At 37.2% G+C, this 22,401-nt stretch overlaps 1 protein-coding gene across 3 annotated transcripts; it reads left to right on the forward strand.

The window, feature by feature from the left end:
* Window positions 1–887: 887 nt before the first annotated feature.
* Window positions 888–22,165, forward strand: LOC104892459 (hypothetical protein). 3 transcript variants are annotated; one of them, XM_057394926.1, is made up of 14 exons: window positions 1,162–1,301; window positions 2,164–2,518; window positions 4,389–4,667; window positions 5,481–5,686; window positions 8,113–8,218; window positions 12,329–12,585; window positions 16,677–16,812; window positions 18,094–18,188; window positions 18,269–18,322; window positions 19,525–19,638; window positions 20,211–20,309; window positions 20,391–20,510; window positions 21,356–21,442; window positions 21,534–22,165. In XM_057394926.1, exons 3-14 carry the CDS (start codon window positions 4,508–4,510, stop codon window positions 21,699–21,701), a joined length of 1,602 nt encoding a protein of 533 aa, XP_057250909.1. In that variant the 5' UTR covers window positions 1,162–1,301; window positions 2,164–2,518; window positions 4,389–4,507; the 3' UTR covers window positions 21,702–22,165. The 3 variants fall into 3 exon arrangements, 2 of the variants coding, with proteins under 2 accessions (XP_010676703.1, XP_057250909.1); XM_010678401.4 differs by lacking the exon at window positions 2,164–2,518 and having other exon boundaries at window positions 890–1,301; XR_008969320.1 differs by lacking the exons at window positions 2,164–2,518; window positions 21,534–22,165 and having other exon boundaries at window positions 888–1,301; window positions 20,211–20,326; window positions 21,356–21,375.
* The last annotated feature ends 236 nt before the right edge of the window (window positions 22,166–22,401 follow it).

Consider the following 22,401-nt stretch of genomic DNA (forward strand, 5'->3'; position numbering starts at 1 on the left):
CACTGATAATATTCTAAAACCTAAATGTTGTTTATTTTTCAATAAACTCTATTATATAAATCAAACTCTTCCACTTTATTAATATTCAACGATTGAACCTAATACACAAATTCTTCCACTTTTATTTAAGTACAAGCTTTCCTCTGCTTTATATTTCCTTCTCTCAACACTATATTTGAATAATGATGAACAAATAACTAAAAAACGAACGAAATATTTTTTTTGATCCATACGAGCCACGAAGGCAGTATAAAGTACAGAGAAGGGACGGGGGGGATTCGAACCTGTGACATATCGTTCACAGCACCTCAAGCTTAATCACTAGGTCAAGACATCCTTGGTACCAACGAAACATTGATTTAATACCATTTTTTTTAACTACAAATATTTGTTTGAATCAAAAATTTTGTAACACTGATGAACAAATAATTGAGAAAAGAAACGCTAATATAACACGTACACAAGCGTGCAAAAAATAATAATTTAAATATTGCAACCAGACTATATTCAAGCGATATCATTAAAAATACTTTTTATATATTTTTTTTGATCCATATGAGCCACGGGCAGTACAAAATACAAAGAAGGGGAGGGAGGATTCGAACCTGTGACCTATCGTTCACAGCACCTCAATCTTAACCACTAGGCCAAGACATCCTTGGTAAAAATACTTTTTATATTAATGCACAAGACGAATGTTTTTATTGGAGCATTATTGCAAAAGAAAATAATTAGAAGTATACTTGTAGTTTACTCCACATTAATTGAGATTTATTGAACTTTTGTCTTTGGATTTTGCTTGGGATGAATATAACTAGTGTTTTAATCACATACTTTTTGTAATAAAAAAAGATACTTTCAAATGTAGACTTTGACCTTTGTCTCTTTGAATATTACGCACAGACATACACACACAGATGACAGAACACTAATCTACTAGTAACTCTCACTTTTCGCTGCATCTACTTCTTCATCACAATCCACGAAACCCTAAATTTTCCAATGATTTCCCCCAATTTCCCCGCGATAATTACCAAATGTTCATAACAATTCAATCATCCAGTACTAATAATTTGTGAAAACAATCAATTTTTCATTGATCAATTTGATTTTAGTGAAGAACAAAAAAAAAATGGCATGGGAAAATCCATGTCAAGAAGCTGCAAAATCAAAGCCATTATTTGTCACAATTTACGCAACTGTGATAATCGGAATCTTCTTTTCTTCAGTTTATGTTTTCTCTGCTATCTACTCGTCTAAGCCTCCTGATGCTGAAATTTCTCTCTCCTTTCCGCATTCAGGTAATTTAGCACCTACTATTTTATTTGATATTATGATGCTATGGTGTTTGGTTGGTCTTTTTTTGGGTTAATCAGCTCTTTGATTAGTGATGATTGAACGAACTAGAAAATCTGGCATTTTTCATAGTTATGTTTAGTTTGATGCGAGTATATACTTCCTCGGTTTTGAAATAGTTGCACCATTTCATGTTTTCACGCTTGTGGCCAACTATCTTCAATTATCAATAAGTCAAAATTGTAAACAGTTGATTATAACAAAATATATATTGAGACGAATCTAACAAGATTCCATATGATATGACTGTGTAAAGTCTGAGATGTGAATAGTAAATACTATGCAAATGATGCAAATATATCTAAACGGAGGAAGTATATTGGAGTCTTATTTCTGTTGTGTTTGTTTTGATGTGTTTAAAGACAAGCATTTGGAGAATTCGACTTGCTGATTAGTAATTTGTGATCAATGTGGTAGATGTTTTATATGTTTGAGACTGATATGAGAGGGTGTGAGAGATGCAGATTTTTGTGCATTATGTATTGAGTGATTTAGGATATGTGAATTGGATGGTGTATTTGCGTGTTTGCAAAGCAGGAGTGCGTTGTAGGATATGTATTAACTAATGCTACCTCTTTCACACGTTGTATTTCTTAGTATTGGTTTTGGGTTTTGTAACTTCCCCTTGGTTGTAATATCAGACAACACATTGCTCGTGGTTCTTTTCATGAGTTATAAGTATGGTCTTTCGAATTCTGCATTCAGTCCTTTAAAGTTATCTTGTCCGTTTCAGAAGAGGAATTTACTTGACCTTCTGTCTAGTTTGAAGTTTTGTTTATTTGTCCTCTTTTGTTTTAAATATAGCAGGTCTTAGGTGATGCATCTTTATGAGTATATTTCTATTCATGCCGTGATGATGCACTGATATTGGTAGTGGAGACTGGAGAGTTGAGAGTATGTGGATTTTAGAAGTAGTGGGTGATACCAAAGATGACTTGGATAGAGGGAGTTAAGATTTTTTTTTTCTGCGGGAGCGTACACTTGATAGAAAAGAATGGAGGCAGATTATCTATATGGACAACCACTGGAGGTAACATCTTGATTCATGCAGCCTGCCTCATCCTATCAAGATTAAGGATTCGGCGTTGCTGCTGCTCCTGCTGCTGCTGTTGTGTCTTCATGCATTGGTGCTGTTCAGAAAATGAGACCTGATGTGCCTAAGGTTCGAGCAGACTCCTTATCAAAAATAGAGCTTCTCCTTGTTGAGTGCTATTAGCTCCTCTCCCTATTGGTCGAGTGGCTATTAGCTCTTCTCCCTATTGGTCGAGTGGCTATTAGCTCCTCTCCCTATTTTTCTGGAAGAGATTGCCTACAACTGACACACTGTTAGACTAAAGCATTTTGTCTTTTTTTATTTTCAATCTAATAGCGTTGACACGCACTATAAAAAGAAATATGAAAAGACATATACCTAGGATATAAAGGTTAAAACCTTTGAGTTGGATCCCTTTAAACTGACTTCTAATGAGAGAAATTAACCTAGCTACTTGATATATAAATAAGTAGTGGAGTTGTAGCCATAGAAGACTCGACCCATCTTATTCAATTGATTTTATTCGAAAAAGAATGTCAAAGCTATAGTACAGTGGTGACTGATGTGGTGTAACCGGTGGGTTGGGCTCGAACCAAAGAAAGATTGTACCAGGCGTCCCTTCCTCTCATCAGGCAGCTATCTCGAGCTCATTGAAGACTAACTTCATCTTTCTTCTTCAGCGGCTTACCTTGAAGCAGCTTCTAATGATTCGAGATCCGGATAGCGCACAGAGCTAAGCAGCAGAAATTGGATCTAATGCGCCCACGCTTGTCAGCCGTTTTCTCTACTCTATTTCTAGATTTTCATTATGAAAGTCTCACTATTGAGTTAGTAAGGATAGGATTAGTAGCTAAACTCCCTAAATACACTCTAAGCTCTCTAGCCGTAGCAGCTTATCCGAACCCGCATTTCGAATAAAGCAAGGGGACTCCACACTGCATGCCTCTATTAGACAAGAAATGACTAAAGGAAGCAATGCACGCCTTGGGAGCTCATCGGAGGTTGCTGAGAGTAGAGTGGCTCATTATGCGACAAACTCATATGTAGCTGAATAGGTCGCTGCTCTTTATAGTGATAGTTACCTCGGAAATGGGCACTTATTGGACCTACACAAGACTCAACAGCAGCTTCTCGAGACTATCAGAGCTACCTTATCGGACGAGGGGAGCTACCCACCTGCAAGAGTTAGGAGCACATTAAACAAGCAACTCCGGAGCTAGCGCGAAAGCCTATAGCGTTAGCGCAGCCGTTTTCTTGATTTCTGTAGTTTGATTGTTGGGGTTCTGTGACCGAAACCCCAATTTCAGTCAGAAGAGATCCAACCCATACAAGTTCACTAGTTATTGATGCCATTGCATTCGGCTTCAACATTTCGCTTAAGCTGTAATAAGCTATGCAATAAACCTCAATATGTTCAGATGAGCTCAAATAAGTTTCAAAAAGATTTGTTATGATAAATTTAGCAAAATTTAGGTAAAGAAAACACACCCTAAATTCGTGTTCGTAACCTGTCGTTTCCAGTTGTGTTATCGTATCATGTAGAGTCGAGATTATCAGCTCTAATTTAAATGAAGAGTGATCTCACTCTGAGAACGATTCATAAAGGAAGTGATTGTGGATCCAGGAGGAACGACACTCGACACTTCACTCTGGTTGAGTATACTTAGTAAATCTAGTAACATGCCGAAAAGCTTGGTTGAACTTGTGAAGGGATGGACTTATTCTCTATCTATGCGCAGGTGCAGAATATCCTCCAATGGGAGGTGTTTTAGGTGAGAGGTGGAGGGGGATTGAGACATGAGGCATGACCTTTGAATTGTCATCCTTCAGAGCCTAGTTCATTGACAATAGGTGGACAGTGGACATTCCTTGGTTTGGTTGGTTTCCCACTCTATTGGACCAATAATATCGTGTCCTGTGTTGTTATGAAAATTTTTATTTGTGAAAGATGAATAAATGACAGATTGATTAAATATATTTGTTTTGAATCATATTTCAGGAGGAGATCCTCTTCACGAAGCACAAAACTCTTCTTTGTCCACAACTTCACTTTCTCCAGCCAAGTCTCGGAGCACACTCTTGAAGCCTATATGGGAGCCTCCCTCTAAAACTAAGAAAATGCCACCTTTAAAATCCTTTCGGTTGACAAAAGAGTTAGTGGAGAAGAGGGTGAAGGATAACATCATCATAGTCACATTTGGTAATTATGCATTCATGGATTTCATCCTGACTTGGGTTAAATGCTTGACTGATCTGGGTTTATCAAATCTTCTAGTTGGTGAGTTCTGTTAACCTCAAGTGCTTGGCTGAACAATCTCATTTTCTGATCTACTACATTTGGTTATTTTTACTTACTTGAAATGACTATATGAGAATACGAGGAGCTTTGAAACTTGTTATATCTCCATCCCTGAAATAAGTGGGCTGCATTTGTTTTGGCTTCTTAAGCATATGAAATTAAATCCAATCATCTCTATATGCTTGAAGGATATGAAATTAATTCAATCCTATCTCTATATGCCTGCACATTTTTTTAGCAATTTATTGTACTTACCTTGATGCCATTATAGAGGCTCACGTCAAATGTGCAGCTTGATATCTGTAATTGCAGAGTATTTCACTTCCATCCCCTTTTGACCGACTCGCTACTTAATAAGAAACAAGAGATAAATGACAAATTAGTGAGCTAGTTGCTTTAGTCCTTTGTAATGTAAGGCTGATATTCTATTAGTGTTGACTCTTTTAACTATGTGTTGATAACAAACATATACATGTACTTGTGTATATTTATGTCACTCATGTCAGTGTAAATACATTGTAGTTGATATATCATGTCAATTTCTTGTTTATATTTTATCAAATTAATGCCTTATGAGAAACTTGATGTCATTTGCCATAGAGATTTTGCATCAAATCTAATAGACACGCACACACACACATTTCTCTTATAAAATCTTGTCCCAAATGTGACTTCCCTCTCCATGTTAAGTGTCAACAAGCTATGAAAGTTCAATCTTCAGTTATGCGTAGCAGGAATAGGTACACTTATAAAAGTCTCAAGTAACTGGAAAATGTTACTGGCTTACTGTAGGTGCAATGGATACTAAATTGCTGGAAGCGCTGTACTGGAAGGGCATTCCAGTTTTTGATATGGGAAGCCACATGAGCACTATAGATGTGGGATGGGGATCACCAACATTTCATAAAATGGGAAGGGAAAAGGTTATCTTAATTGATACTATTCTGCCGTTTGGCTATGAATTATTGATGTGTGATACCGACATGGTTTGGTTAAAGGTACTCATCTTCAAGACCTTAAAATTACTTTAATCTTTGAAATGCTTAAAGGTATTTTGCTTCTTTTATATATCAATGCTTAAAATTTGTATTTTTCTGTAAGTGAAATAGAAGGGCTGCTACAATATCACTGCCACTTTTCAGGTTTTCATTTTGAGTTTTAAAGTTATAATAATATAGGCTATATATCAATATATGAACATGTTAACCTTAGAAACTAGAAATAGAAAACTAGATTCTACTTGTTCTTGTTTCCCAAAAGCTTTTATGAGTTTAAAACTCAGTACTCACGACGATCACAAACAGGGAAGAGATGAGGTTTATTGCATCGATTCCTCGTTGTAGGAATCGATTGGTGCTGTAACATGTTGATGTTGGTCAGTGGACATAGTATAGGGGCTCTGGCCCTCACCGTATAGATGGGGCTAGGATTAACTTTTACAAGATTCAAACAAGTGAAATGAGCCATTAATAGATTTTAGGAAAAAAGTTTAACTGTAATATTTGGACCATAAATGCTGGAAGGGACAATAAAGGTACAACTACAAGGGGATGGTTTTATAAGTTTGGTTTAACATTTCCACATCCTGGGAAAAGGACTCCAAATGGTTTACAGAAATACCAATTCAGGTTTATAGTAGCTTAATGTGGCAAACCTATCCCTTATATGGCCTCTGCTAGTTTAGATATTTATGGAACTCATGACTTGACCACCATGCAAAATATTAAATTGAAGCTCCCCAAAACTATATATAGGTTTCTTCATTTAACACATAACTTGAGAATGTGATAAACCAGTAAAATTTGTTTTAGGGAGTCTGTTTCTAGGTTTCTTCATTTAATACATAACTAATGTAATATCAAAATGATTCGCTTATTCAAAATTTGAAAATAATGTATAATAACAACTTAAAAATCAATTAAAGAAGAATAATTAGATGGGGAGGAGGAAAGAGAAGTTATAGTGCTCAACTCACCACCTAGGAATCAGAATCAACGCATCATGAGTAAAAAGATTCAAAGTTAGTGAGTTGGATTGAATATTGGCATATCATATAAACTTGCTCTGGAAGGCGGTTGTATTTCGAAGCTGAAGCGGCATTTTATGTACATTATGATTCTTACTGAACAATTTAGCTATAGATTTAGGGTTTTTGAAGAGCCTTTAGGGCTAAATTCTAATAATTACTTGAATTAAGGTTGACTCTATATAATAGAAGAGGTATAAGGTCAGCAAGCCAGATTTTAATTCAAATATGGAACTATACTTTGCAAAGTAATAAGTGCTGGGGAATATCCTTTATTGAGGATTGGTGCTAGATTTGTGGCTAGTTAGTGCTGACTAAAGGCAAAACCATAATCATCAGTTGCTCTGTGTGCTACACTTAATTGCCGATTTCTGTTACTAATGACTTATGGTATGGAGCTTTATTTGTGTGCTATGTCATTGGGAAGCCTATTAAGTCTACTTTCAAAGGCAATTGGTCTTGCAACATTCTGATGTATGATTAAAATTACAACATGCAAGGAGTAATAGGGTACGCATGGTTTCAGCAAACAACTTGTATTTTAGTCATGTCTATCAGTTTTGAGCATAAAGTATATGATTATCAAGTTTTATTCAATTAGCTATCTAATCATGATCACATACCCACTTCATCTCTTACTATTACTATTACTTTTTTATAATGGTAAGGAGGACCCTGTCCTGACCTCAACTCATAGTTACTTGGTCTGCCATTTCGAGGTCGGGTGCTTGAGAGTAGGGGCAAGGATAAGGGAATCCCTACTCCCAAACACCACACTTGGTAAGATTCGAACCCGAGTCCTCAAGAATCTAAGGTTAGAGTCTTGCAAGGTGACCAAATACTACTTGGTACTTCATGAATCTTATGAACTTGGAAAGTGAAGAGTTTTGTGAAACAGTATCTCAGACATGGGCATTCTAAGTGATGGACAATTGCTCACGAGCCATGGCCCAAGCATCATACTCGTGACTTTCACAACTCCTTTAGTGAAAATGTCTTACTTTTGTCATTCAGTGTTATAACATGTAGGAGAAATTTTAAGTTTATATACATATAGATCATATGTTGCTGCTCCACTGCATTTCTTGTTTGTATGTCTTGAGTTATATATTGTCTCCATTGTTATGTTGCTTGTACTTGTGTATCTGTTAATATCGTCATGCTTTTGGATGAATTATGAATATAGATCATGGCTTTAAATATCCAAACAAAAGAAATCTGCAATTCTGTCAAATCTCCGTCGCTTCAGCTGTAGAACTTTAAGTAAGATCTTATTGTTGGAAATCAATCTGAACTTCTCCAGACCTTGCTGAAGGCATATATTTGAAGAACAAGTTGTTTTCCTTTTTTCTAGGGTTTCTTTTATGTACTAAGAACATTTACATGTTTATGTAACAGAATCCGCTTCCGTATTTTGCTCGTTTTCCTGAAGCAGATGTTTTGACTTCAACTGATCAAGTTGTGCCAACAGTGCTTGATGACCGATTGGAGGTATGGCAGCAAGGTGAGCCTGTACAATTTTTTTTTGGTGGTAGGCTGCTAGCTGAATTCTGCTTCACAGCAAAACTGTTAGTTTATAGATTTCATTAGCAAAAATCTGGTATATCCCATAGATTCTAAGTAGATACGTTAATTTGAATAAGCTCTCTTATTAGTTGCTTTTATCCATACATATAGCTGTAGCAACAGGTTTTTTTTATATTGTGGACCTTAGGTTTTCCTTTTCTTTACATTTGATTGAAATGTTAGTGTGGTCTTTTTTTTTTAAAAAAAAGATAAAATAAAATAAGATGTAGTCTTGTTGCTTTTTTCCTTTGATCATTGTTTCATATATTTCAACACGCTTAGAGCATGCCCTTTAGACATCCAAACTATACTGATCTTTCCCGTGGGATATAATAAGTTAGCCTCACTAGTAGATATGTATATCTTTATTTTACTAGCAATCCTGATTGCTCCTTGCCCTTAATCTAAATAATAATGTGCAACTGTTTTGTAATATCAGTCTTATTGAGCCTACAAGCTATTTGGCTCTTCCTCTTGATGCTCCTTACAAATGCTCTTCTATCTGGGATCTGTTATTGAGAATTCCAAAACTGACTTGCAGCATGGGATCAAAGCTTTCGTTAAGAGGGGGCAGATTGACAGTTCCAGCTTGCCTATATACTTTATTTCCATTTCATGATTCGGCTAGCGTGGCTCAAAGTCTAAAAAAAACAAAAATTGAATGGGATATGCTTTGTGCTAACAATGATTCTGATATGTTTCATTGTGTTAGTGTGAAGATGTATGTCAGCCTAAGCATGCTGGTGATCTTTGCAATCGGTTGATTCGAAGGATGAATGAAGCTCTAAAGGCAAAGTGACTCTGGAGGTTTTCCAATGACGCAGATTCTTTGTGGAAAATCATCAAGAAGCTCTAATATGGTGCTGAGAACCTTGCATGGCGGAGTGAAGATCTCTTCTTCTCTGCTGTTGGATGTGAAAATGTAATGGAAGAGGTGTTACATGTTTTCCAATCCTTCGGCGCTTTCATGGTGAAGAGTGTTTAAATTTTACAATAAGCCAGTAAGGTGCCTAACTTCATGTGACCACCAATTAATATAGTGGATTGTTACTCAAATGGAGTTGCTATTATTGATTTCCGACGATGCATCAAATATGGAGGTTCAAAAGCCACAGCACAATGCACAATATCAACACTAGGGGTCGCCTGTAATTGATTGTGGATATGTGGTTGCCTCACTCAATTCAAAGCCCCAAGCTGGCTCCTAGACTAAGTAAGAACTCATTAGGCCTCATTTTATAGGAGACGGTTAGTGTTTTAAGTATGTAAACATTTTCTTCCATGGAGCATCAGGATAATAAGATGACCAATTCTTTGCCCACGTTCCTGAAAGAAATAATTTTGTAGCTTGTTCTAGGAAGGAAATGCCAATCGAAGTGGCCTTTGTCTGTTGAAGTACGTTACGTGGATGAAGAAAATGGTAATCAAAGCGGCCTTTGTCGATCAAAGGACGTTGTATGGGTTAAGAAGACAATAATGATCAAAGCAGTGAGAAACATCTATCAATTAGCCTAATCTTAAAGTATTATTCCGGTTTTGCAGCCTCTTATTAAGGACGCGAATGTATGCCCTAAGGATGTTTGGTGGTAAGAGGGCTACAAGTTGTAACTTGTAAGAATGGTGGTAAAATTCAAAATGATAGCCTGGTTTCAAATTCTGCCCTCCGAATAAGGCATCAGAGTATCTGACAACATATGTGCATTCGCGGTGTAGCTGAGTAAGGAAACTTATATTAAATTTATATTGAAGAATCGAAAAGGGGATAAGTGCTATTAGAGATGGCATGACTTGGAGTAGGTGTCTGTGCATCAGGAAGGTATAAGTTTGGTGAAGGGGTCATGCTTCTGATGAGTGGCCAGTGGGTATGTGGAGGTTATATATCTATCCTTGTGTCTAAAAATTCCAGCAGAGTAGTCTTCAGCTATCCTTCTCTTCCCTCCATGAGTTATTATCTGTGTTTTTTAAGGGTTGGCTGGAATGGAAAGCAGCTTTTATAGGGTTGTTCGTCCAGCTTTGCTATACTATCTGGTTAGTATATTGAGCTTTAAAAAAGATCACGTTTAAAAGATGCATGAGATGCATTTGTTGTGTTGGATATGTAGTAACGTGAGAGAGAGAGAGAATCTGTAATGGATAGATCGCAGTTGGTTAAAGTGGCAGTTACCGAGGATAACAAAATGTGGTGATCTGGCCATGTCCGTCATGGTGCTATCCTCACCCTGCATTAATCCATGGAGATCGGTAAATAAAGATAATAGAAGTTGAGGCATACCAATGGTGTACAAAGGATCAGTCCCTTCCCCTATCAGGTTCACTTAGACAAGGAGAGGCAGAAGGGCCCTCAGTTATTGACTATAGGAGTTAGTTAGAGATTCTATCAAAAGCAATGATGTCATAAGCTAGCTACAGCATTTGTAGTGGAGACCAAGTAAAAGCTGAGTAAAGATAGTATAAATGAGGAAGGAGGTGAGAGATAACATTCATTTAGAAATTTATAGTGAGAGAATCATCTTGGGGGTGAAGCTCAGTCCTCTCAAAAGATTGAGTGTTTGTAATTCGTAAAATTACCCTGATTTTTGACGGTACAACATACTATCCTTGGCCAGTATTCTTTATTTACTTATTGTGAGTTGATTGGTTCAAAGGGTCTAGAAATGATTGGGTCTTGGGGATCATATCACATTCAGTGGAGAAGGATTTACGTGAGTGACCCATGGGAATGACATCTTGGTCTGTGCAGCCAACCCCATTCTTTTGAGACTAAGGTTGTTCTATCGTTGTTAAGGGTTGGTTATTTCGGTGCTTCTACGTCTGCTGCGAGAAACTATGATGCTTTTAGATGGCCACTTAGCTCAGTATACATGATCAATTTGCAAGGTCAATTGAGAAAATTTTTTTACAGTATTTGCAAGATGTAAATTTTGTTGGCTGGATTTATTGTCAATAAACTGATATTGGAGTGTATTGAGACCTGCTGTTAGCTGAGGTTATATCGCCAGTGGTCAGAAAAAAGGGCATGTAATAATGTGGAAAGGGGGCGGGTCAGTGCAAGCTGTGGTAGTTCTGATCCTGGCTGGACCAGGTGGACCTGTTCTATTCCTAACAAAGGCAGTCTGTTCCTGGACCTAGTTTTCCCAATCCTTTGCTCACCTTCTTAAGTACTGGTACAGAGATATGCCATCACAGGGCCAGATTGATGGCCCTTCAACCATTTAGGAGTTCATTCCCAACCTGAGATCAGGAGCTCCTTATAAGGCCCAATTATCTTCTAGGAGGTTCTGCTTCTATTTCAATTTGTAAGTGCATGAATACCTGATTCAAGTGATTGCAGAAATCAATTAAATTTAGGGTACCTTAATATGAATTAGATAATGTTGGCATAGTGTCTTTTCTCCTAACCAGTTTTAAGTTAATTGGGTTTCAGCCATCTAGTGACTAATGAGCCTAGTCTATATGCTCTAGATGTAATTTGGTTTCCCTGTCTATACTACATATTTAGTAAGCGTTGTTCTTTGCAAGGCTCTCCCCTTGAGGTGACATGGAGCCATGTAATATTTTTAGGCAATGTCTTTCAAAAATAAAGAGTGAAAGTGGTTTCACCAATGCTTGAACCCATAACCTTTGGTACTACTTATTGCATGCTTTGATCATCACTCCGATGAAAAAAGCTATGATTTTCTTTTGCAACAAAATGCTAATATGTTTATTACTCATTTGGGGGGGGAGAAAGAGTAAACCACAATAATGACATAATTATTATCACAACCAATTTGACACAACCAGGATATCTAGATTCTAGACCCATAATCGTATATTTATCTCACTTATATGCTATCATTGACAAGTCATTTCACTATCTCTTACGAGAAACCCATAACATTATATATGTGAAGGAATGTTGGTAATAGAAAACATGCACTGCAAGGGATCAAACACTAGTTATTAATTGTTAATACATGTATTATTGTTTACAACTCGATGCGAATCACTTTAACTAGATTTTAGTGTCCAATTTGTATGATACTAATTGGTAATTTCTTTCCAACAGTTACTGGTGCATATAATATAGGAATCTTCCACTGGAGGCCTACAGAGTATTCAAAGAAGTTGGCAAAACAGTGGAAAGAGTTACTTTTAGCTGATGAAAAGATATGGGATCAGAACGGTTTCAATGATATTGTACGAAGGCAGCTCGGCCCCTCCGTTGATGGCGAAAGTGGTCTTGTCTATGCTTATGATGGAAATCTTAAGCTGGGGCTCCTTCCAGCCAGCATATTTTGTAGTGGACATACATATTTTGTTCAGGTATAGTTTCTTGTTCAGTCTTTTGCATGCAGGTCTTGACATTATCTCCATGCTTTCCATTGGGGTAGAGAGGAACTGAGATACGGTCCTTGAAGGGAGAGGTCTGATAAACCTCTTTAGAAAGTTAAAGTTGGATGAGAAATTGGATCGTTTTGTTATACATGAGTGAGGAGGCTGGGTTTATATGTTTCATCTTTATCTGTATACTTTCCCAACGTGGAGATGAAATGGGAAGAGGATAACTATCATTGTCAACTTACTTTGAGTGTAGCAGTGGCAAGCCTGCTACATTACTTAGGTTTATGCAGTTTGAGGGCTGTTGAGCGCATAAGCTATGATTTGTCATTGACTCTCGAAGTTTCCACTCATGCGTAATGAACTGACATTGATATGGTAGATTAGAGAAGAAGATTAAGAAAATAAATGGACTTTGATTGAAAATTTTCTGGGGAACAGAAACGAAGCAAGAGGCTTGTTCTCTCCCAAATTCCAAACTGAATTCTCAACAATTATCAACATGATTTCTCTCTCCCTAGTCTATTCAATTTATAGAGTTCCTTCCCTAATAATTCTCTAACCTATTCCCCAAGCTAACCTTAACTAATATTCCAGAAATTCCCCTCCCCACTTGCATCAGTTCTTCATTACATCATGTATGGGCTTCTTGCCTTCTCCAACTAGTACCATAAGTGCAACAATAGACTACCCATTAGCAAGCTCTAGGCAAGCTTGGAGGCCTGGTGCCTATGTAAGTCACAGAATTCATTTATTTTCAATGTAACCGTTAGACCCATGACTTGCTACTGAAAAACAACCACAATATACTAAAATGCACCTACATACCAATAGCCAGCTAAGTAGGATGACTAAGGCTGTACTCTTACATGTGTCAGGAACTGAAAGACTTTGCTGCATATAGGAACAGAAGAACCTCTTGTATTTTAGTATAAGTAAGCACACTGCACTTATTCATTCTACAAATGTGTTATGTTGTGAAATTCCCAGAAAAGAAAGGAATGACTCACACTTGCTCCTGGCCAAACAATACGTTGCTTCTTCTAACTAATAGCTTTTGGCTCCCTTAAATGAACTCTTTATTGCTGAGTTTCCTTACCAAAGCTCTTTCTTGGAGTTGAGCTTGATGATCAGTCTTTCTCTGGCTTCAGGGGCTTCAAATAAGGCTTTTCAATGCCATAATTCTTTCAGCTTCAGCCTGGTGAATGGATGGGCTCATTTCAGTTCTCTTTTGTAAAGTTGCTCCTTGCTTTGACCACTTCAATGGAGATTTGTGCTAAGGAATGAATACGTAGTAAAACTTAACTGCTTTCTGCCTCATCCTACCCAATGTAGATATTGGAGTGACATTGTATATATTTGAACCAGGGGATGGAATGTGAGCTATCAACATGAGAATAGAAGATGATGTCTGCTTCTGAAACAAGTCCTTTTAATTTTTTCTTCCCCATCTGCTGTTATGTTCTTGCCAAACTAACCTCTTATCAAAGTTACTAGCTTTCCTTGACGGTCCCCCTCCCCGGGGCATGGCCCTCCTACAATATCTACTCTACAGCCTACCGGCAAAGAGAATAATTTGTAATTTTGGTGACATTTGGTCTCAAAGGATGTGATAGATGGAAGAGTTTAATTAGGACACTAAAGGACATCAGTAATGAGCTGGGGTGTCTACCAACATTTGAAGTAGAAAGAAACAACAAGAAGAAAAGATGGATTAGAGAGAGGGAAGTTGTGGAGCAATGTAGATAAATTGCTTGATAGAATGGTGATTACATCACTGCACTTTCTAGTGGTCCATGGCACTCCCAAAATATAAGCTTTAACACATTTTCCTGAGTGACCTCCCTTCCCCCACTATTCCCCTATCGATTACTTTCCCTTTGATATCCCTCTTACATAATAACTGAACTTCTGAGTTCTGACCTCTTAATTGAATTATAAAAGGTTACTAAAACTGCTTTCCTCTAAGATTATCTTCCCTTGGATTTGTGTTTTGTGTCGGGAATACATGACCGAAATGGGTGTCCCGCGTTGGTGCATTTTGATTCGAAGTCACCGCAAAGAAAAAGAAAAAAACACTTTCGAAGGAAAGGCTTATTATCCGCTTCCCAAATATCCACTATGGTAGAAGTTAGAAATTTTTATTGGATGGTAGAGAAATATTTCCAGGTGGCCTCAACTGCACATAAGTTGTCCCATCGCAACCGTACTTCAGTGCTACTGGCAATGACATTGCCTTGTTGTTTAACTTGAACATCCAGTAGGGGTCTCCTGCAACTCTAAGTCAAAGCTGAGTTGAGCAGGTAAGACAGGACAGGCAGGGAGCATCTCAACATCCCTTACCACAATTTTCAACTGTGGTACACGGAAATTTGGATGGACTTTGCTAGTGGAAGGTAAGTCCGCCTTCTACTGACAAAACCTTTGGACATTTTCAGATTGGCCTCAGTTTAGGGATGATAAGCTGTGCTTTTATTCCGAGTTGTGTCCTGTAGACAGAAGAGTTCCTTCCACAGGAATACAGGATGCTTAAGAAGATGCAATCGCGCTGTAACTATGGAGGATGGGAATCCATAGAGAAGAATCACTTCCTTAAAACAAAGGCTGCCACAGAGAGGGCAGAGAAGAGATGCTTCAGGCTAAGGAAATGAGCGTACTTTTTCGATATCTAATGGTGGGGATGAATACAAAATGGGTCAGCAAGTTAAGCAAATGCCACAAAGTACGCCCATTACCAAAAGAGCTTCTTGATTGCTTTAAGGACATCAAAAGAGCTAGGAAGATGCCTTTCTCTTCTCTTGAAGGTCCACTACTTTTTACCAAAAACAAGAACAGTGTCGTAAACTTGATCCCAATACGATGGTGGTCTCAGCTGCATGAGCCAAGATTTTTTTCCATCAAACACAAAGATCATCTACTTTCATTCTCTTATTTCAAGTGTTATATGCTCCATGCAAACCTAATTCCTTGTATCATAATGTCTCTATCCAAATCATCTTTGGACTCGGCCAGTGTCTTCTAAAATCTTCAACATCCCATTCAATTACCCTAAACGATGCGTCATCTAGTCGATGTCTCACATGCCCAAACCACCGTGACCAGTTTTCTTATGCTCAGTATCTGCAAATTCAGCTCTCTTTCAAATATCTTCGTTCTGAAGTTATCTCTTAAGTATCCTTCATTTGTATTTTGCTAACTTTTTTAAAATCTCGGGCCAATTGCGAAGTGTATAGAATAGATAATAACGGATAGTTTTTGGTTTAGGGTTGAGGAGAGCTAGAGAGGCCTAGGGGTTTAGGTGCATCCAGGTTTGTGATAAGTGTAGTGATTAGGGACTAGGGTTTTTTTGGTGGATTGAGCGAATGTTTGCCAACTTGTGGAGGGTGGTTGGGGATTCATAATGTTGTTATAAAATGATTCTATAGTGGAATGATAATTGGCTCTTCCCCCAAGTGCAAATCTACTTATGCATCATTTCATCCAAAGTGGTGTTGTTAGTAAGTTGTATGCAACGATTGACAATTAAGTGACTTATGCAAGCTTAGTGAAGTGGGGCTTTAATTTTGGATTATCAGCAATCATCATGATTAAGAAGAATTGTTGTATATTATTTGTACTAGCTCTTTTGTTGTCCTTTGTCTCAAATTGCTTAGTAATTGTGTACATGCTCCTTTCAAGAAACCTAATGTTACTATCTCATACTTCCTCTTTAAAAAAAACGCAACAGTTTCCTATTGAAAGAAGGCTCATAAGAATTGCAATATTTTCTTATTTGGTTAATGGGTTCTCTCTATCTTTTTCTTCAAATGGGTCTCTGTCTTAATCTCTCTCCTCATCACATGAGCTCCTTAAATATTGTTACTCTCCCCATGTTGGAATCATTTCGGCACAGAGACGTGCAAAGAATGTCATGTATGTGAGTATTGCTTCAATAATTTGCAGATTACCAATCTCCATATCTAACTTGATATAGATCAAGAGTTCGAAAAATAAACCTGTATGTACTAAAGACTTCTGGACTGCAGCATGTAAGCATATATTTAAACAAGATTTATGTCCTTACACTTAATTGACAGGCCATGTACCAACAATTTAAACTGGAACCGTATGCAGTGCACACCACATTCCAGTATGCCGGTACTGAAGGAAAGCGTCATCGATTACGCGAAGCCATGGTGTTCTATGATCCACCAGAGTACTATAATTCTCCAGGTAATTAATTCACTTACTTTCCATGCTATGTTACCTCATTCATGTTGGAAAAGCCTTGCATGTACTTCATATTTTCTTCTCTTTCATGGTTAGGAAATATGCTCTTTCATGCTAGTTGTTGATACTTGGGTGTGGATTTTATTCCTTTCATAGTGATTGACCTTCTTTCTGTTTTAGTATGCTTCATATTGATGATCATTTATCTCTCTACGGATTTGATGCATTGTTTAACTAGAAACTCATTCTTCAGGTTCATCTTTAGTTTTCCTGATCTTTTTTCTAAATCAACCTGAAAAAAGTTGAAATGGAGGGTGTATGTGATAAACGGTGAGGGTTTGGGTTTCCCTTCATTGCTATTGATTGGAAAAATAAAGGAAATCCTGCATGCCCTTTTAGTTATCTGACGTTTATTCCATAAAATGTGTTGGGATTATGAGGTATGCCTATATGCATTATGGTATAAGAAAGCAAAGTGCTACTAAACGAACAGATCTTAAAAGCGTGTAGAAGACTAAGGACACTGTACCTTGAAAGATATTTGAGTTTAGCATGTTACTGGTCTCACATGAAATATATCATGATGTCTGATTATTGCTTAAGGGGAATATCATATTGTCCAAGTAATTGGACATTGCAATTTGGGTTTCCAACTTTCCATGGACCTTTGTATGATAGTAAAGTGCACTGTTCAAGTTTCATTTAAATAGTATGAATTTTCACACACACACACACACCAAAAAAAAAAAAAAAAAAGAAAGAAAAGGCTTATGTATATCTTCTTTTGGGTTATAGTGGATTCATTGTGATACTTTTGATTTTCCTGCACTTTGAGTTACTACTGTGAGTTTGCAACACAACATGCTTCTTTGGAGTATGCACTTCACTTTTTTGTGCATGTCTGTAGGCTGTAGTATTAAACCCTAGTAATTCATGGTGAAGAAGCCTTTATATGTTACTGGGTGGTGTTTACTAGATATAGACTTGGGGGGGGGGGGGGCTATATGTCATAAGTTCTCATTTTTTTCCTAAAATTGATGAAAATGTGACAGAAGTCTTGTACGGTCATGCATGATTGCAAAGTTGTTTGAATAAGCATATTGAATCAAGAGAAACTTGTTGAAGAACAATTTGATAGGTTAGAGACTTTCTGACCAGCCAAAGATCTTTGGTATTTTACAATTTCTTGTGTTCATCTCCCACGGCTTGCATATGTTATTTGCTTTGTGAAGATTTGGAGTATACTGTATACATGATCCACCACATCTGTTGTATCTAAAGCAGGAGGTTTCATGTCATTTAAGCCATCTATTCCGAGGAGCCTATTATTAGATGGAGAGCATAATGTTGAGTCACATTTTTCTGCTGTTAATTACCAGGTACGATGTGAAGTGCTGATGTCTACAGTTGCTATTATATTTTTCAGCTGCTTAATATTTCTTTTGATGCTTCTCTTCAGTTGAAACAGATTCGAACAGCACTTGCTATCGCGTCATTGCTAAATCGTACCCTGGTGAGAACAAATCGATATTTGACTGTTTTTGAACACAGATCTTTGTTATTCTGGCTGTCCATATACACCCCTAAGGCCCTAATCAAAATTAATATTTGAATCTGTTCAGGATTGCTTTAACCTAAATACATTATGATTGTAGTGGAATGGAACGTGAGGAGGGACAGAGAACGTTTATATAAATTTGACATAGCAACACTTAAGTTTAATCGCTTTATCTTTTTGCTACCCTGTGTGGGCAATGTGACTTTAATAATGAAAAAAATGACAATTTAAAATGTTTGCAAACACAGTACTGAGAGATGGATTTAAGAAGAAGATAGGTTCAGTGAACAAATAATTAGAGGGTCTTGAATAATCTAGGTCAATCTACTTTATTTGTTCACTAAATCTATCTTTTGTGATTTGTTCACTGAATTTATCTTCGAGCAATAATTTTTTGAGTATAATCCTTTTATCTATGAGATTAAAGGTCTGAATGAGAGAAGTCACCAGCTTGATGGAGAATAAATGCCTTAACGGGCATGAATACTTGCAGAAAACCCAAGAACTAACATTTGAACGTCAATAACATATGTCATACGGATTACTTCTTGAAAAGAGAAATGCCTGAACCATACTAAAACTAGGGAAAAGCCAGCTTATTTGAAGTTTTCCTCAACAACTTGAACTACCAGTATTTTCCTGGTTATGTATATTAATTTCCTGGAAATATATGAGATGCTGTCAAATTCCTACCAAAAAATCTTGGTAATTTCCCAAACATTGCACAATACTAGATTGCTTGGCATTGAGGACTCTCGTGCCAGCTATCATGAGCAATCAACGATTGAGAAGAGCTGCTTCTTCAACCGGATTTTGGGTTGCTTGGCCACCATGGACATGTAGTTTACTTATATGCAATCTGCAGGCAGTGGAGGAGCTATACTCTTGGTCTGCGCGGTCCTATAGACTGAATATAACTATGGAGTGATATCTCGCACATGATATTGTTCTTTCTACTGTTTCCAGGCCAATGGTCCTGCATCAATGTCACTTATTTATTTGCAATTTGCCTTGTCTTGAATCTTTAGGATCTAGAGCATTGAATAAAGTTGTATATTTTATTGAGTACCTTAGTGAGATGAGAACAAGGTTCTGAGATTGCCTCGTCGGAATGTTAATATATTGATATCTTATTAGCTTCTTGCTGTGGTTCATAGGTCATGCCTGCAATATGGTGCAGGTTGGACAGGCTTTGGTTTGGGCATCCTGGAGTTCTGGAGGGTACCGTGACAAGGCAACCTTTTATTTGCCCTCTGGATCATGTTTTCGAGGTAGAGTATCAGATGAAAATTTATTCTTGTTCAACTCATTTGCTTCTCATCATAGAAGGGAAGTTTGAGAAAATTTCTCTAGAGTTTTGGAAGACAAAAAAACAAAATGTTGATAGAATATCTCTTAAGCTAGGCAAAATAAAAGTATAGTACTTTCTTGCGTCATCATAGAAGTGTGTGTTTCGAAGACTTCTGTAAAGCTTTTAAAGCCTTATTTTTTTTCTTTTGAAATTTGATTGGTGAATGAGGTTTTAATTTCTACATCATAGGTCACTTGTACGAGAGTCGAGACTAGCAGCAACTAATATTTTTAACTTACGGACCGACTTTGAGAGTGGGCTTTTGTATGAGAGCAGATCACTATGTGGTGGCTAAATTGGCATGACCACTGACAAGGTCTTGTATATAGATTTCTAAATATTCTCTGGTAGACTTAAGATACAACCGTCCTTATCTTTAGGTGACGCTTGAAATTCATAAACAATTGTCTTGGCTATGCATGTTACAGACTTTTGAACTTAGTTTCTGAATCTGTTTGCTGATATTTTGTATTTTATTTTAATATACTGCAGGTGAATGTGATGCTGCAAAACTTGCCACAGCAAGAATATGGGCCACGTATTGATATTAGGGAATACTCTTTCCTTGATAATCCAGCACTGCCGCGGGAAGTACGTTAACATTAGAAGTGAGTAATCCATCCAATAATAATAGCAGACTTTGAAGGATCATTAACCTGAATTTTTGTCTAGGTAAAAGAGTCGTGGCTCGATGTGCAGCTTTGCCAAGTGGGATCCAAAGATTGTCATGTTACTGATAATTCAAGTGCTCCTGGACTTCTCAGATTTCCCAAATATGGCAACGAAGAGACGGTACTCATTTGTTTTCTAATATTTTGATAGGGATGGTACTCGCTTTTGATAGTTGGGACTTGGGATTGTTAATGATTTATCATTTAATTTGGTTGAGGTCATCATGCAGCTATATATTATGAATATTTGCTTTGTAAATGTTCAGGAGCACCTTTCTTTAATAAGCTAAAATAATTGCCTGCATTATAAACAGCAACCCTTCCTGCAGATTTTGTCCCCTGAGAATTTTGCCTGCGTGTAGTTGTATATATCCATTATTCTTGATTAGTGCTTTGGCATCAATGTGCATCCATTATGCTAAATCACAGCTTGGGGGTGTTTGAGGCAAATATTGGTGAAGGTAGAGGAAGCGATAAAGGTAAATTAGCAACTGGTTGGGTTTGTATACACAAATTGGACCTGTCAATTGTGCACTTTTTTTTATTGTTTTACTGAGTCACTCTGAACTAAAGAATCCATTAATCACCTCCTGATTGTTACCTTTATTCAGTATTTGGTTTTGTTATGGAAAGGAAACACTTGAGGAAGTATGGGATTGGGTAATGTATGAGTTATGCAGTTGAGTATGCTAATTAGAGGTTAAAAGGTCGTCCTCAAGGAATAGAAACCAATACCCCAACCCTTGTAGCAAACATGTAACTGCACTGATTTCCTGTTTCTGTTTCCAATTCCAACACATGGAAATCTCACACCAAATATGTTTTTAATAAGGTATCTTGCTTGCATGATATCTGAGTTTTCTTGTTTGGCTAATTTGGTGAATCGTGCATGCCTCTTTTGGTAGCATTTTTACTAGAATTCCTCAGCAGTGTAATTGATTATCTTATGTTATAACTGTTTGACAGTACAAGACAGTTTTCTCCTCATTCAAGAATGTTAAAGTTATAAACTTCCTATCAATCCAAGATGCCTTCACTGGGTTTGCTGACAAGGCAAGTTGGAACTCCCGCAATTTTCTCAGTTTTACATGTGTTGCCTCCTACTATAATTCGTGAAGTACTTACATGTACAAAGTTTGTTTAGGAAAGAGAGCAGAAGTTTAGGCGTCGTGTCAAACGTTATGTAGGCATATGGTGCTGCGTGACAAATCGCACTATAGGCCATATATATTATGACATGTATTGGGATGAGAAACCTGGCTGGAAACCATTACCACCACAAACGCCAGAGGAAGATCACCCTCCAGTTTAACTCTTGGACAAGCATGGCGCACAACAGAGGGAAATCGTACTCTCGATTGTATGGTCCTTGTGAACATGCAGGCGGCTGACATACATTTTCAGAAAAAATTGCAAGGTGAGCTGGGCAAAATGAAAATGGCAAAGCTCCCAACTACGTAAGAGATTTTGATTTTCGGTGCAACTCTTGCTGCAAAAATTTGACAGACGAAGAGATTCGTTGCCCTCTTTTAGGGTAGGGCAGAGTAATTGTTTGATATCTACATGTGAAACTCTAAGCGTAAAACAATTTTGTAGAATCAATGAGCTTGATAAAGCTCTGTGCAAAACTGTAGCTCAACATAACACCCCTGTATCCAATCTATTAGATTTTTGAGCCTGGCGAATACCTCACTTTGTTTTATTGACAACACTTGTGGCCTTATGGTCTTGTTATATTGGCAAAACAATATTATCAAGATTGATGATTTATTGCTTCGTTTTTCACTTCTTTAGTCATATTGTCATTGTTATATCTCGAGAAAAAGATAGTAATTGTCTGGCTTGACAAATATCTTTTACTATATATTTCGAGATTTACCGAAGTTCATCCACCAACCTTTCCTTGGAGCGTGTGTTAGTGCTACATATAAACGAATAGAAATATAACCAAAACTGGAAATTTAGACAAAAGTAACTTCAACTTTCACTTATCTTCCTAAAATAATGCAAAG

Source organism: Beta vulgaris, chromosome 5, assembly GCF_026745355.1.
Source record: "Beta vulgaris subsp. vulgaris cultivar EL10 chromosome 5, EL10.2, whole genome shotgun sequence".
Lineage (NCBI taxonomy): Eukaryota > Viridiplantae > Streptophyta > Magnoliopsida > Caryophyllales > Amaranthaceae > Beta > Beta vulgaris.